The sequence below is a fragment of the Haematobia irritans genome, chromosome 3 (assembly GCF_050003625.1).
Source record: "Haematobia irritans isolate KBUSLIRL chromosome 3, ASM5000362v1, whole genome shotgun sequence".
NCBI classification, from domain to species: Eukaryota; Metazoa; Arthropoda; class Insecta; order Diptera; family Muscidae; genus Haematobia; species Haematobia irritans.
In genome coordinates this window covers 160,300,682-160,314,902 of record NC_134399.1, presented here as the reverse complement: position 1 = coordinate 160,314,902, position 14,221 = coordinate 160,300,682, and the positions used below count along the sequence as shown (strand labels likewise).

The following is a 14,221-nucleotide window of genomic DNA, read 5'->3' as shown; positions in this document are numbered from 1 at the left end:
TAAGTTCATTGTTATAAACATTTTAATTCTATAAATTTATAAGATATTTACACTGACAACATTATGAGCATGACAATTGTTGTTTGAAATAAAGGCCCTTAGTATCTTCGTATTACCGTGTATCATTATTTTTAAGCCTAATTTTCTTAATAATTCATTAGAAAATAAAACTATCGATAATGATGTATGCACACATTTATAGGACTAAATGTAAAAACCAGAAAGACCTGATAATTTCCTTCAACAATAATCGTTTTGAAGAAAATGTTTGTTTTTTGTTTGCGTACTAGGTATGTAAAAACCACATAAACTTGTTGTTGTACAAATGCTAGGGGATTTCACGTTAATCGCCGGCAACTCTTAATATCAATATACAGGTAGCAATATTTTTCATCTGGTTTATTCAAATGTAATCAAAAAATGTTTAGGTATGTAAATTTTTTGTTACGTTAAGAAAAAAATTATAACAGATGTCTCTTCTATGAAAAAATCACAGTTGGATAATTATTTGCCGTGTATATTAATTTATAAGAAAAAAGTTGGTTATAATTCAATAACATTATCATTCAAATTTGGTCAGTAGTCAAAGTTCATACCGGTTATGTATCGGTAGCATTGAGTGTTGCAGTTGACTTTTTGTAATCTTCAAATTCTACTAATAGGTTTTTGTTATTTTAGAAAATCCTGTCAAATCGATTAATCGAATTTTTATGTTAGACAAAATTCGACTTTTGAAATAAAATCGACTATTAATGAAAAAATCGATTTGTCGACTTGGACTTTCAAATAAAGGTGGGTGGGAGCCACCATGGTGCAATGGTTAGCATGTCCGCCTTGCATATACAAGGTCGTGGGTTCGATTCCTACTTCGACCGAACACCAAAAAGTTTTTCAGCGGTGGATTATACCACCTCAGTAATGCTGGTGACATTTCTGAGGCTTTCAAAGCTTCTCTAAGTGGTTTCACTGCAATGTGGAACGCCGTTCGGACTCGGCTATAAAAAGGAGGTCCCTTGTCATTGAGCTTAACATGGAATGGGGCAGCACTCAGTGATAAGAGAGAAGTTCACCAATGTGGTATCACAATGGACTGAATAGTCTAAGTGAGCCTGATACGTCGAGCTGCCACCTAACCTAACCTAAATAAATGTGGGTATTATGTTCGAATTTAGCTGCTAAAATCTCCATTTTCTCACGATTATTTTTCTCTAATAATTCATTAAAAAGAATATAAACTTGGTGAAAAGTTGCTTTGGGATATTCCCATCAAGTTTTAATAAAATTCGCATCAAAGAAGTATAATTTTGTACTTTTTTTTACTGATTTAGTTATGATTTTAGCGGCTAAACTCGAACTTAATACCCACCTTAACGGCAATAGTTGAAAAATTACCTTTTTCCCACACTGAAAATAAAGTAAACTACATTACCGGAAAAATGAACTATCCCGTGCGAAAATTGAACAAAATTATATTCCAAATTTTGAGATTCATTAAACTAACGAAAATTTTTCGATATTTTTGGATTTTTAATTACCATTTACGAAGTGCATCTTTCTCGAAAAGAAAAAAAAAATGAACTAAAAATAAAGAAAACATCTTAAGTGATCATTCCCATTTTAACCACGCTGTAAGTTCATTCTTACTATTTTTGAGAAGTGTACGAAAGACTTCTTCTGTTTTTAGTTAGAATTGAACTAGGTTAGGTTAGGTCAGGTGGCAGCCAGATGTATCAGGCTCACTTAGACTATTCAGTCCATTGTGATACCACATTGGTGAACTTCTCTCTTGTGGTATCACAATGGACTGAATAGTCTAATTGAGCCTAATACATCGGGCTGCCAGCTGACCTAACCTAGAATTGAACTAATTTGTATGCGATTAAAATTTTACTGCCATTTAGTTCATAAAATTTTTGAGACATACTTGGAATAAAGAAAAAATCGTTGGACTGGGGAAAATTTCTTACAAACTTTAAAAAATGAACTAAAACAAAATAAAATGTTTGAAATAAATATTAGTTCATTTTAGAATCAGTTTTACAACAGACTTTTTATCTGGGCAATTGGAAGAAGTCGAAAAGTCACTTTTGTAAAACTTTTCTGTGCAATTGGAAAAAGTCGAAAGGTCACTTTTGTAAAACTTGAGTTTTTTCAAATTTTTTGATAAGTCGAAACGTTGTAATTACAGCTTATTCACATTTCAGAAAAATAGGGAAAGTGGACATTATGTTACCCATTACTTTCGAAGAAAAAATACATTTATCTAACGAAATTCCACATTGGTTTTTTTAGGGCAAAAACATACGAAATTATGACAGACAATGTAACATATTTTATTTGCTTAAAAAAATAGTTAATGTGAAAAATAAAATTGTTTGTCTAAAATTCTTTTCTCAGTGTGTAATCGCTACCCAAACATGAAAATTAACTAAACAATTGTAGTGAAATTATTAATTAATGTCATAGAAATAATGAAATTGAAGAAAAAAATTTGATGTTTGTGAAAATTCAAGATGCAAGATGGAAACTTCCCCCTAAGACCTAATAAGATCCTGTGGGGAACGACCACACTAACTTACTCTATGTATACAGCACAATTATCAAATAGAAAATATATGTTTGTATTAGGTTATTAAGCTTAATAATCTTCTACATTCATATAACTTTTCAACAATATTTGAAAAAAAATTTTAATTCATATAAAGGTTTTTATCTATTTTTGCCTTTAAAACTAGTATATATAACTAATATAATGTAGATTTTCAATAAGAGCCTCATTTGTTATAATATCTCCTGTGATAAAATCTCATTAAATTGATTATTAACTAAAATAAATAAAGAGCAGTATGAAAACTGAACTGAACTTAATTTCAATAAATAAGTAAAAACAAATTAAATCGTCTATTAAAAATAAATTGTATTGACTACCGAAAATTCATTGTTATTAAGAAGCAAATTCTCTTAAAATATTTATTCAAGGCTATTGAATAGCCATTACTAATTCTAACGATTTTTAATGTAAATTCATTCCCAAATTTTTATATTGTGCCATTATTTTTACATAGTTTATGAGTGCTGTACAAGCTCAAGGTGGATGATGTCTGGACGGCCGGCCTACTACTTAAAGCTACCAAGATCCTCAAAAACAAAATCAAAATCTTTTGAAACAAAACATAAAACAAAACACTCTAATTGAAATTCCGTTACAGTAAAGACCACACGAATAACACTCAAAACATGAGTGCTGCCACCATGAGTACTCTCTTTCTCGCTCTCTTTGACTAGTTTGCAATAGCCGGCATTAACAAACACTAATGAATTCATATACATTTCACATTTTTGTGGCACCGGGTTGAAAAGTATTACGCTATTGTTGTATGCTTAATTCAATTTGCTTCTCTCTCGCTCTCTTTCTTCTGTCGATGGTTTTTTGAGCGAGAGATGTTTTAGATTTTGTGTGTATGAGATTTGTTGTTCATCTATCTCTTTTGCGAATGGTGAATGATGACAAAACCCAGAGACTAGTCGATACTCTGGTCGCTGCGAGTGTGAGCTGTTTGTTGCTGCCCTCGTACCGTGAACCGATGTCGTATGTCTGTTGTCTACGAGGAGTTCAAGACATTTTTGGCGCGTTGATTGGAACATTTCACTTTGGGACTTTGATGCGAACGGTCGTGTGTGTTGCGTGTATTTTTCTCACACCTACCCGCCTCCCCCCAAATTGAAATAGTTGTGTACGTTTTGTGTTGTGCTCACAACCTTTAGGCACACTGAACTCAACGGGAGTAATAAGAAATTTTGCTTTCTTTTAGCATAACAAGAACAACAACATTTCTCATACGCGCGCTCAGAGCTTAAGAACTTTTAGTCTACGAAATAAGGAGACGTGGTCATCACCAACGGAATAAAAAGAAAGAACGAAGTGTGATAGTAAACTTACACCTATTGCCTATGTCTCGTCGTGAGTGTCTCAAAAACAAATTTTTTAAGAAAATATAAAAACATTTCGCCCCAAAAAAAAAAAAAGCAAAGCACCAGTGAGAACTTTTCTCGGTGTAAAATTGTAGAATCACGAGAGTGTGCCAAGAAGGAAAATATAATAAAGATATAAAAAAAAGCTGTGTGTGAAAATAACACTACACAGCATATATTTCGAAGTGAGCGTCGATATGTGACCAGGCATTTAGTGAAGAAAAAAAAAAGAGAATTGCTTGTGGAACAGCAACAAGACTACCAAAACTTAACAACAAACCGAATAAGAAATCATTTCCTTTTCAAACCCAAAAGTCACAACAACACAGTAAAAGAACGGCGGACATAACTCGAATAGCAAAACAAAACCTATTTGTAAATTAACGCAATTTTTTTAAACGGCCGCGAAAAATATTTGTAACTTTTTTTTGAAATTCAAGTGATGTGAAGAAACTTTAACAAAACAAAAGAACTTTCGTTTGAAGAAAACGTCTTTTTTTAAAGTGGAAAAAATCAGAAATTTTGCACAGCATTAAAGTAAAGGTGGTCATGACTTATTTGACACCAGCTGTAGCAACCTCATCGTTATTTGGATTTCGTATAATAAAAACAAATAATTTACAAATTTATTTGTTAACAACAACTAATTGTTTACAAACAAAAATTAACAACAACTACGGACGCCGTAGTAATTTCGTGAAAATAAAAAATTCCCCACCAAGCATTGAAACACCCATCGGGAAAAAAGGAATATTTCTTTATTAAAATAAATCCAAATTATTAAGGGAATTTAATTAAAAAAAAGGAAAACTTTTTTTTTGCCAAGCCTTAACAAGAAACGAACACACTTATGTGTTTGAGTGTTAAACAAAAGAAGAATAAACCAGAGCAAAAAGAGGCCGCTTCTTAGAGAGGTGCATGCATCACCATCAAAAGTTAGTTTGGTGAATTACAGACAAATATAACAGCAATAAGAAAAAAAAAAAATAACAAAAGCCTGAACACATATATAAAGTGTTTACAGTTAATTGAAAATCAACAACTACAACAACAAAGTGTAAACACAAACCAAAATAAATAAATCCATCAAGCAGTGCAAAAATAAAATCTCTGTTATGCACAAAAAGCAAACAAAAATTTAATAAAAGAAGAGTAGCAAACAAAAAAAAAAAGGATTGAGCGCGCCTGTAAAAGAGAAATAAATGGACAGTGTTTACGTATAGAAAACAACCACAAGCATTCAGAGAAAAAGTGTTTGAAACTAATTAAAATAATAAACAAAAAAGTGACAACTCCCAACAAAAATATATTAAATGAAAAGTTTTGACCTTTATTTATTCGTATAAAATTAAGTAAAACAAAAAAGTTACCATTACTAAAAAATCTGCTTTAACCAAATAAAAACGAAGGATTATTTTTTGTATTTCCTCGCCAATAAGCAAATCAACCCAATTAAATATAGCATCATCCCAATTAAAGCTCGACATTTGGAAAAATCAATAACAAAAATTTGGATTACATATAAAAATATTAGATACCTATTTATTTTGAATTAAACAATAAGACAACAAAAGGTAATTATTTTTTTTTATATATTTTTTTAAAACCTTTATTGTATATAAAAATTTAGTGAGTTTTGAATTATGTTTGAAGAAGTACTTTGGGAAAATTAAAGGAAACGAAAACAATAAACAAATTAGCTATTGTCTATTTTCTAAATTATATTTTTTAAAATAAAATGACACCATATTTTATAAGCAAGTATAAAGGGGAATAAAAAAGCGTTTAATTCTTAGTGAACTACTATTTAATACGAAAACAAAATTTATAAAAAAAAAATAGTTTTTGTATATTTTTTTTAAAAATAAAAAGAAAAACATATTACAAAGTAAGTTTTATAAATTTTTTAAACTCGTTTTTGTAGTTATTGATTAATTAGCAATATTTTTTTTAATTAATTTTTTTTAATAAAACGAGAACAAAATTTATAAAACAAATATATTGGGAAAATTAAAAAAACATTTTGTTCTTAGTAAATTACTATTTAAAATGAAAACAACATTTATAAATAAATTAGCTTTGATATATGTTTTTTTAATTGTATTATATTATATAAAACGAAAAAAAATTGCTTACTTTTTTTAAAATTCAAATTGCGTTAGGTGTACATTTTTTCCATTCGTTTTTTAGTTATTGATGTATTGGATATATTTTTTATTTTATTTTATTTTATTTTATTTAATAAAACGAAGACAAATTTTATAAAAAACTATATTGGGAAAATTAAAAAAAGGCGTTTATATGTTGTGAATTACTATATAAAACGAAAACAAAATTTACAAACAATTTAGGGTTTGTATATTGTTTTTGAAATTATATATTTTTTTTAATAAAGTGAAACAATTAAAAAAGGCGTTTAGATTTAGTGAATTACTATATAAAAAAAAAACAAATTATAAACAATTTAGGGTTTGTATATTGTTTTTGAAATTAGATTTTTTAAATAAAGTGAAACAATTCAAAAAAAAATTATCCTTTTTTTTAATTTAAATTGCATTTGGTGTACATTTTTTCTTTCGTTTTTTTAGTTATTGATTAATTGGAAATTAAAAAAAATATATATATTGAGAAAATATAAAAGCGTTTATAATCTAATAAAATAAATGAGCTAAATTAACGTACCAAGTGTTTTTTACTATATTGTTTTAATAAAACGGAAACAAAATTTTTTTAAATTAAAATTGTGTTAGGTTTAAATTTTTTCTTTCAATTTTTCTTCTTCTTGATTAAATGGAAATATTTTTTTAAATTAAAGTTCGGAGCTGAATTACTAAAATGTAGTGTGAAAAAATACATCTTCTTAAAAAATAAAGCTAAATATAATGTCAGTGAAGTGTTAGCTGGTCTTATAGTGCACAGTAGAAAAAATCATAGTGAACTTTTTTTCTAAAAAAATATATTTCAAAAGGATAAATTGCACTGAAAAAACAGTGAAGCCACCAGGAAGAAAACTTTCGGTTGATTTTTAGAAAATTTTGAATATTTGTAGAAAATTTTAACTAAGCAGTATTACAAACGTTGGCATCACGCCGATGTCATAAAAATAAGTAAATATTTTTCGACAAATTCAAGAAAATTTATTAGACATAACTAAGTTTTTTCACTCGTTAAAGAAAATTTTGTAGTTTGAAGGAAAAACTTGGAGTTCAAAATTGCAAGAATGTTTTTAGTGACATACGAAGTTCATGATGGACGCATTTTTGGTAAAATTTACAAATTTAAAGAAATTCTGAAATATTTTGTGGAAGACACGAATTTTGTTCATCTTTATGCTTCATTTGAGTATATTTTTTTCCTCGGTTTTAGTTAATTTAACTAACGTAAACAAAAAATTGTTAGAGTAAAGGAAACTTTCTCCAAACATAATAATTTCATGAACTAAAATAAAGTTAAATTGACTTTAGTAAAATAGAGAGTTCACTTTTATTTAATAATAAATATATTATTTAATAATAAAATACCTACACTTTTTCATAATTTTTACACAAGAAACGAAAAATATTATTGAGAATTTTTAAGCCAATCGAAATTATAAATGCGCCCTATTTCGTATGTATCCATTACAATAGGAAATTACAAAGAATTATACCATAATTTTATTCCATAATAAATATATAGTTCTATTGCATTATCAGACGATATATTTTTTAAAAGTAATTTTTGTAACATTTCCAACTGAAAACACAGTGCATTCCATAATAACAAAAATTCCTAAGCCACAAACAAATAGAAATGTAAAAATAGCAAAATTCTAACGGTTCTAAAATTCTTTTACAACGACAAATCTGCAATGTCGTGCCATGATCGATGCATCTCCTTTTCTCTCTGTTCGTTCCCCACGCACATCCAAATAACAAAAAAAGTAGCCAACATCAAACAAAACCAACACATATATTTGTAGGCCGGTAAAATAATGTTCGAACGAACCTCATTCCCCAAACCCACCAACAACAAAAGGAAAACAAAAAAGTCACCACACAACATTACATTCGGTCATACTTGGAAGGAACCTGCTGCTACGGATCGTCGTTATGACGCTACAACAATGCATACTTGCATTGACTATCACATCGTGTTTGCCGACTGAGCACACTTGCAAAAAAATGTTTGTTGTTGTTTGATTTTCTCAGCGTGGCTGGCATGCTTAGGGGGTAGAATTTTTTGTTTATTTGCTACAATTTGTTTTGATTGATATAAACATTTTGAATAGGCGGTGTGTTGTTTTTTTGTTGGTGTAAACTGCATTGATCGAATGTATTTGTTTTTTTTTATAGAATATTCTTAGTATTGAATATGTATTATTGTATAAAAGAGGTCTTGCTATAATTGCGACAAAATAAAAAAAACATTTTCGATAAAAGAAAAATAGAATACAAACACAATGGTATTTTTAAATATTAAAAATTTTTTTTACAATTGATTTTCATCACTTTAATTATTTTCTAAAAAACATTCGTACACACAAACCTCCTTCCTCATCGGAATTTTTGACGAAAAAGATAAAATTTACTCGCCTTAAGGACAAACGATTGTATTGTTCGTCTCTAATCTGTCTTATTTGCATTTAAAGAAAACTGTCTGAAATTTCTAAAAGACCAAATTTTCCTTCAGTGTGCAAAATTTTTATAAAATTTAATATATATTTTTAAATCTAACGACTTTGTTAATTACTTAACAAAAACAAATCTTAGATTACAACAAATAAAAACCATTAGTTTTTCCACCAAATAACATTTTTTTCCTATCTTAAATAAACATATCACGTTTATTTACAATTAATAACATTTTCAATTCCAAGTATATATTAAAAAATTTTCTCGAAAACATTGTATCATTCTAACTGCAAATATTTTCGCCTAATCTGAGCTAAGAAAATATTGGTTTTATTGAAAAATATTTACAAAATTATCAATATTGATTTTATTTTATAGTTTTCCTGCTAATTGCAACAAAAAAAAAAAAAAAACACACAAAATCCCTTGCAATGTTTTTCTCCTACTAGTCGCCATAGTTGCCGTCATTATTATCACATTTGTTCTTGTAATTAGGCGTCATGATGTGTTTCCTACCCATTTTCCCCCTTACTATATAGAGGTAAACTAATATTGTTCCGTGTATATATACGATCGTCTATTTAGCTAGGCGCCAAATACTCTTTGTAGAGAGAAAACATTCGTGTTAAAACGGAACGTAAATCGTTTGAGAAAAACAAAATGAAATTACAGTTATTTTAAGCAAAATACCACTAAACTCCCACAAAATATCGCACTTATACTATTGGGTGGGTAGGGACACAGAATGGGTGACAGATATGTCTGTTAAAGAAGGCTGCGGGTAGTACAGTGGTTCTCAACTGTATGCATTTTGAATGCAAAAAGTACTTAAATTTTTTTGGCATTATAATTTCTAGAAAGGCTAATAAAGCCTTAGGCATATTTCTGAAATTTATAAATTAAATTATGAATTAAAAAATTAACCAAAAAATAAATAAGCATGAAAAATAGTTGTACAAAATTACAAATTCCAAACGAATATATTTATTTGCTTCATATTTTTAAATATAGTAAACCAATTGATTTTATGTATTATTAATAAAGTTTTTATTTCGATCTAATACAGTTTAATTTTAGTATATTAATATATGCTAAATTATATTTCAAGTTATTTATTTTATTTTAATTTATAACGATTTAATCTAATTTATTGAAGTAAGCTTAATACAGTACCCTTAATAAAATCAAACCTAAAAAAATTAAAATAAATCGAAAAAATATTTTTAATTAACTTAAATTTAATTTAAAGGTTTACCCTTTTCATTTCTATAAAATTTAAATTGGACAAAACATTTTATGAATTTGTACAGTTACCAAGTGGTTTTATCTATCAATAATATTTTTGTTTTATTTTTCTTGCCTTATACAATGTGAAATAATGACAACAATTATATACACATAAACAATCGACTTCATCGGTATTTGCTTTTCGATATGCACAACCACTGTGCCGGTATTATGAAAAACAAAATCGAAGAAAAACAATCGCCAAGACTATATACATATGTATGCATATATATTTATAGGAAGCCATGAGAGTGATTGTATGGTATCATAAAGCATCGCAACAACAACTTGATTTACAGGCATAGCAATCAACGTAATATACTCATATTCCATTCCTCTTCCGTGGGGAATACGTCTCGCCAAAATCTCCGCCAACTGCGTTAGCAACATTTCTAACATATGGCATTTTGTCTTCTATTTGCTTTTTTTTGCCAATGATACACATTTTTAGAATAGAATGTGTGTATGCTTTGCTACTAATGCTGTGCACCCACACAATATTTATTTTTTACACCGTTTTTTTAAGCTTTCTCTTGGCATTCTTTCATGGCCTGCCTCACTACTACTTAGATTTTTTGTAAATACTTTTGACGCCACCATGAAATATATTGGAAATGCATCAATGCAAAAAATAATTCACAATAATAAGACTTTTGCGTTTCTTAGTAACCCATCTCTCTTCGCAGGCCATCATCTCTCCTCTCTGTTGTTCATTATTTTCAAAGAATATGTGAAAATACACTTGTTCTTTTGCATACTTCAATCACCTCAATTTAATTCACCTTTCCCCACCAAAGCAAATGTTATCCATATGATATTTAGTAGTGTTCTTTATATGAGAAGCCCTTGTTCCTAGCTTCATTACAACAATTGCTTGATATAATGACGAATGAAAGTTGTCTCGTCATAATGCAACAACAACTAACGACGACAATTGATACCTCCTTTTTTATAGCTGACAACAGCTATCTGTGTGTGTATGCATCTCATATAGATGGCTTTTACATTTACATGTTATCTCACATTTTAGTTTAGAAATTGTCATATGATAAAGAAATGAAAGAGAGAGAGAGGGAATATTGTGAGGGAACTCATCTTAAAGGAAGAGAATTTATATTTTCTTTAATAATGCATTTGTTGTTAGTGGATCATTTATCGTGTAAAATTGGTAATAATGTGCAGCATAGGACTTTTATGTAGAAAAAATCAAGCGATTTTTTTTTAATAAATACATATCAGGATGATTTGAGAATAAATTTACATATATTGGTATTTAAGTATAGATACTGAAAAAGTTTAATGTAACTTCAAAGACTTATTTTTAAATCTTGTCATAGAGAGATTTGTTAAATCACAAATATAAATTTTATATTTCAATAATATAAGTTTTCTACCTCTGAGAAAGCGACCCACCTTATACTACAAAGCTATGTAGATACCTATTGTACTGGTTTATGTTGTTTAATTATGGTTTAAGTGCTGTAGACTATGCTAATTTTTTTATTTAACGCTTTAATACAGCTACGCAAACTCAAGCATACGAGTTTTTTCGTGTGTGGACTATTGCAAAAATTAATTAGAATTAGAACAATTAAATAAAAAAATAATAAGGCATACTTAATTCGGAAAAAGTGTTGCCATATGGGAATGCAGGAATAAAGCAAAATAATTATACAAATAAAACAAATGCTAATTGAAACTTTCAAAATTTAGAAATGGCAAAAACATTAAAAATAAAATATTTGATTAAGAAAAATGTAAAAAACTCCCCATTAGCTTAATTTTTAAGACAGTAACTTGGAGTCATTGCTATGTCTTAAATTAAAGGGAAATATTATATAAAGTATATTTAAAAAAAAATGTTTTATAAATTTTACCACATTGCCGAAATTCAAAATATCCTTTAGAATTAGTATAGGAACCCGTCCTTAGTAATCTGGTTATTCCTTACTTGACCTATACGACCTAGAAATTACTTTTCAATACTAATACTGTTTATTGATATTGTCTTACTACCCTACAACAAATATTAATTTTTTATCTTCACCATATTAACCCGTTATTTTTGTATATTCTTTTTATTTTCAGTTTATTGATTAAACTACAGAGGATCTGGTATCTTCTTATGAAATAAAACAAAACAAAAGAAAAACATAAAACAATTACAACGAAATATAATTTATTTACAAAACAAACCATTACATACCCCCCTCAAAAGGCATAGTTATAAAAACGAAAACAAAACCTCACAACAATTGAACCTCTTCCCAAGAACGCAAACATTTTATTTAATTGTGATACATCATCATTGGATCTAAAAATTGAAACAATGGCGAAAATATGTGCTCCCTATGGGTGTTCACCCCCCGATACATCATCCCTAATTAGCGATTGCTTTGCCGATGAGTTCTATATTAGCCCGGACTCCTTTGAATTACTTGGGGACATGCCCACCATATGTGGTGATATACAAAAAATGGAATCAGATATGGACAATGATTGCTATTCATATGGCGATTGTGGACTTATGCAATTTGATGATATTGACATTAAACCCGAACTACGTAACACAGATTTGATGTGGTGGTCAAAGCCAGTTGCATTAAGTACATCTGCTTCTTCAATAAGCAGTGATATCACAACGGCAGCCCCATTATCGGCGGTCATGGGAAATCAACCGATAAAAATCGAAAAGACTTTGTCACAACTGCAGCAACAACAAGAACAGCAAAAGCCACAGCCCACTGTGGTTACAGCTCGTAAATTCAATCAAATAGGTGATGTTATTATCAAAAAGGAACATGATTTAGAAGAGCAATTGAATCAACATAGTATACCCAACTTGAAAATGGTACAACAACAACAACAGCAGCAGACATCGTCCTCGATACAACCAACAATGCAGAATTTACCAGCTGGTACTTCTTTGTTGCGTAAATCCGCAAATCAACAACAAAAGAAACTACAACAGAGCCGTTGCAGCAATTCTATTCCCAAACGCATGGATCAATTATTACCTAGCCCCACTTATCTTATTTCTGCCCCATTCAATGATACATCGTCATCGTCCCTTAATACCAGCAATTGCAGTAGTAATATTTCAGCATACATGCGGCCGGATACCCCACATAGTTTAGATGATGACAGCTCTACACCGGAATTCAGACACAATGTCGATTTGAGAGCATGTGTTATGGGCAGCAATAACATCTCGCTGACAGCCGATCCCACAAATTTCATTAATCATGTGAGTCAAGAACTACAGGATACCTCCAAGAAAGAAATCGGCACACGGCTAAATAGTGGTTGCACCCTAAATGATGTCTTGGATGTTATCAATTCTGGTGTCTCAGAGTCTACAACGACGTCACAAATGTCGGTAACAACGAGTACGACGCCGGGTGGTGGTAACTACAGCCATTGCCTAAAAGTCAATACATCCGGTTCCTTACGTTCCTCCGACTTTGATTCCGACGATGAATCAACAGCAGGCTCAAGTACCTCATCGTTTATGGATCATGAGCACACCTATGGGGCGGGTGGTGTATCACCGGTATCGAGTCAATCGTCAAATATCAGCAGCAGTACCCATAATTATATGCAACACAGTGATCATAGTTACACACGATGCAAGGATGGCATGGATGATATTAGCACAAATTTTGATACACCCTCGGATTCCGGTGAGTTGGTCAAGTCAATTTTTATATGTATACGTTTATTATTACTATATACAAAGGAACATTTTTTGTGGGTTAATGAATTTCTTTATGGAAAATAATTAAAAATATCATTATAAATATAATGAAACTTTTCATTTGTTTGCTTTAATAATTGAGAAATTTTCAAGAACGAAAGGATTAGGTTCCTTTCAATGGGTTTTCTGTTTTGTAAATATTTTTCCCTTATAATATTCCGTATAACTGGAAAAATTATGTGGCAACCATCTCCTTTTTGCTTGTTATATCTATTGTAATTATCTTCTCTCCCATGCAAACCTTCAACGATTTCAAAATATTGTGAAATTATCAAAGTCATTTTAGCGCCAACGTAATTTTAGCACATTTGCTTTTTTTTCTAGAATAGCATTTCTCACATTAATGCCAAAGACCACAGACCCGTGTACATATATAAGGGTGGGCATACAGAAACACCCAATAAGTTCCTCTAATACGTATAGTGTGTATAGTATGAGGAAAATGACAAAAGTTCAAAAGTCCATATTATCCACTAACAAAGATCTAAACTCAATAGCATTGTAGTAGTTGTCGGACAACGTCATTTAAAACTAGAAAAAAAAAAATAATGCAAAATGAAAATACATTGTCGGTCTCTTTGATGAGAATATA

General features: G+C 29.7%; 1 protein-coding gene across 2 annotated transcripts in view; it reads left to right on the top strand.

Annotated features, from left to right (window-relative positions):
- Myc (bHLH transcription factor Myc) overlaps nucleotides 1-14,221 on the top strand; it is a 93,289-nt gene that overhangs the window by 22,300 nt on the left and 56,768 nt on the right. The window contains exons 1-2 of one of the 2 annotated variants that reach the window (XM_075302484.1): nucleotides 3,603-5,546; nucleotides 11,961-13,555. In XM_075302484.1, the coding sequence (XP_075158599.1) occupies nucleotides 12,202-13,555 (1,354 nt within the window). In that variant the 5' untranslated portion in view covers nucleotides 3,603-5,546; nucleotides 11,961-12,201. Of the gene's footprint in view, nucleotides 1-3,602; nucleotides 5,547-11,960; nucleotides 13,556-14,221 lie in introns of those variants that run through there. The other variant, XM_075302485.1, reaches the window with a different exon arrangement.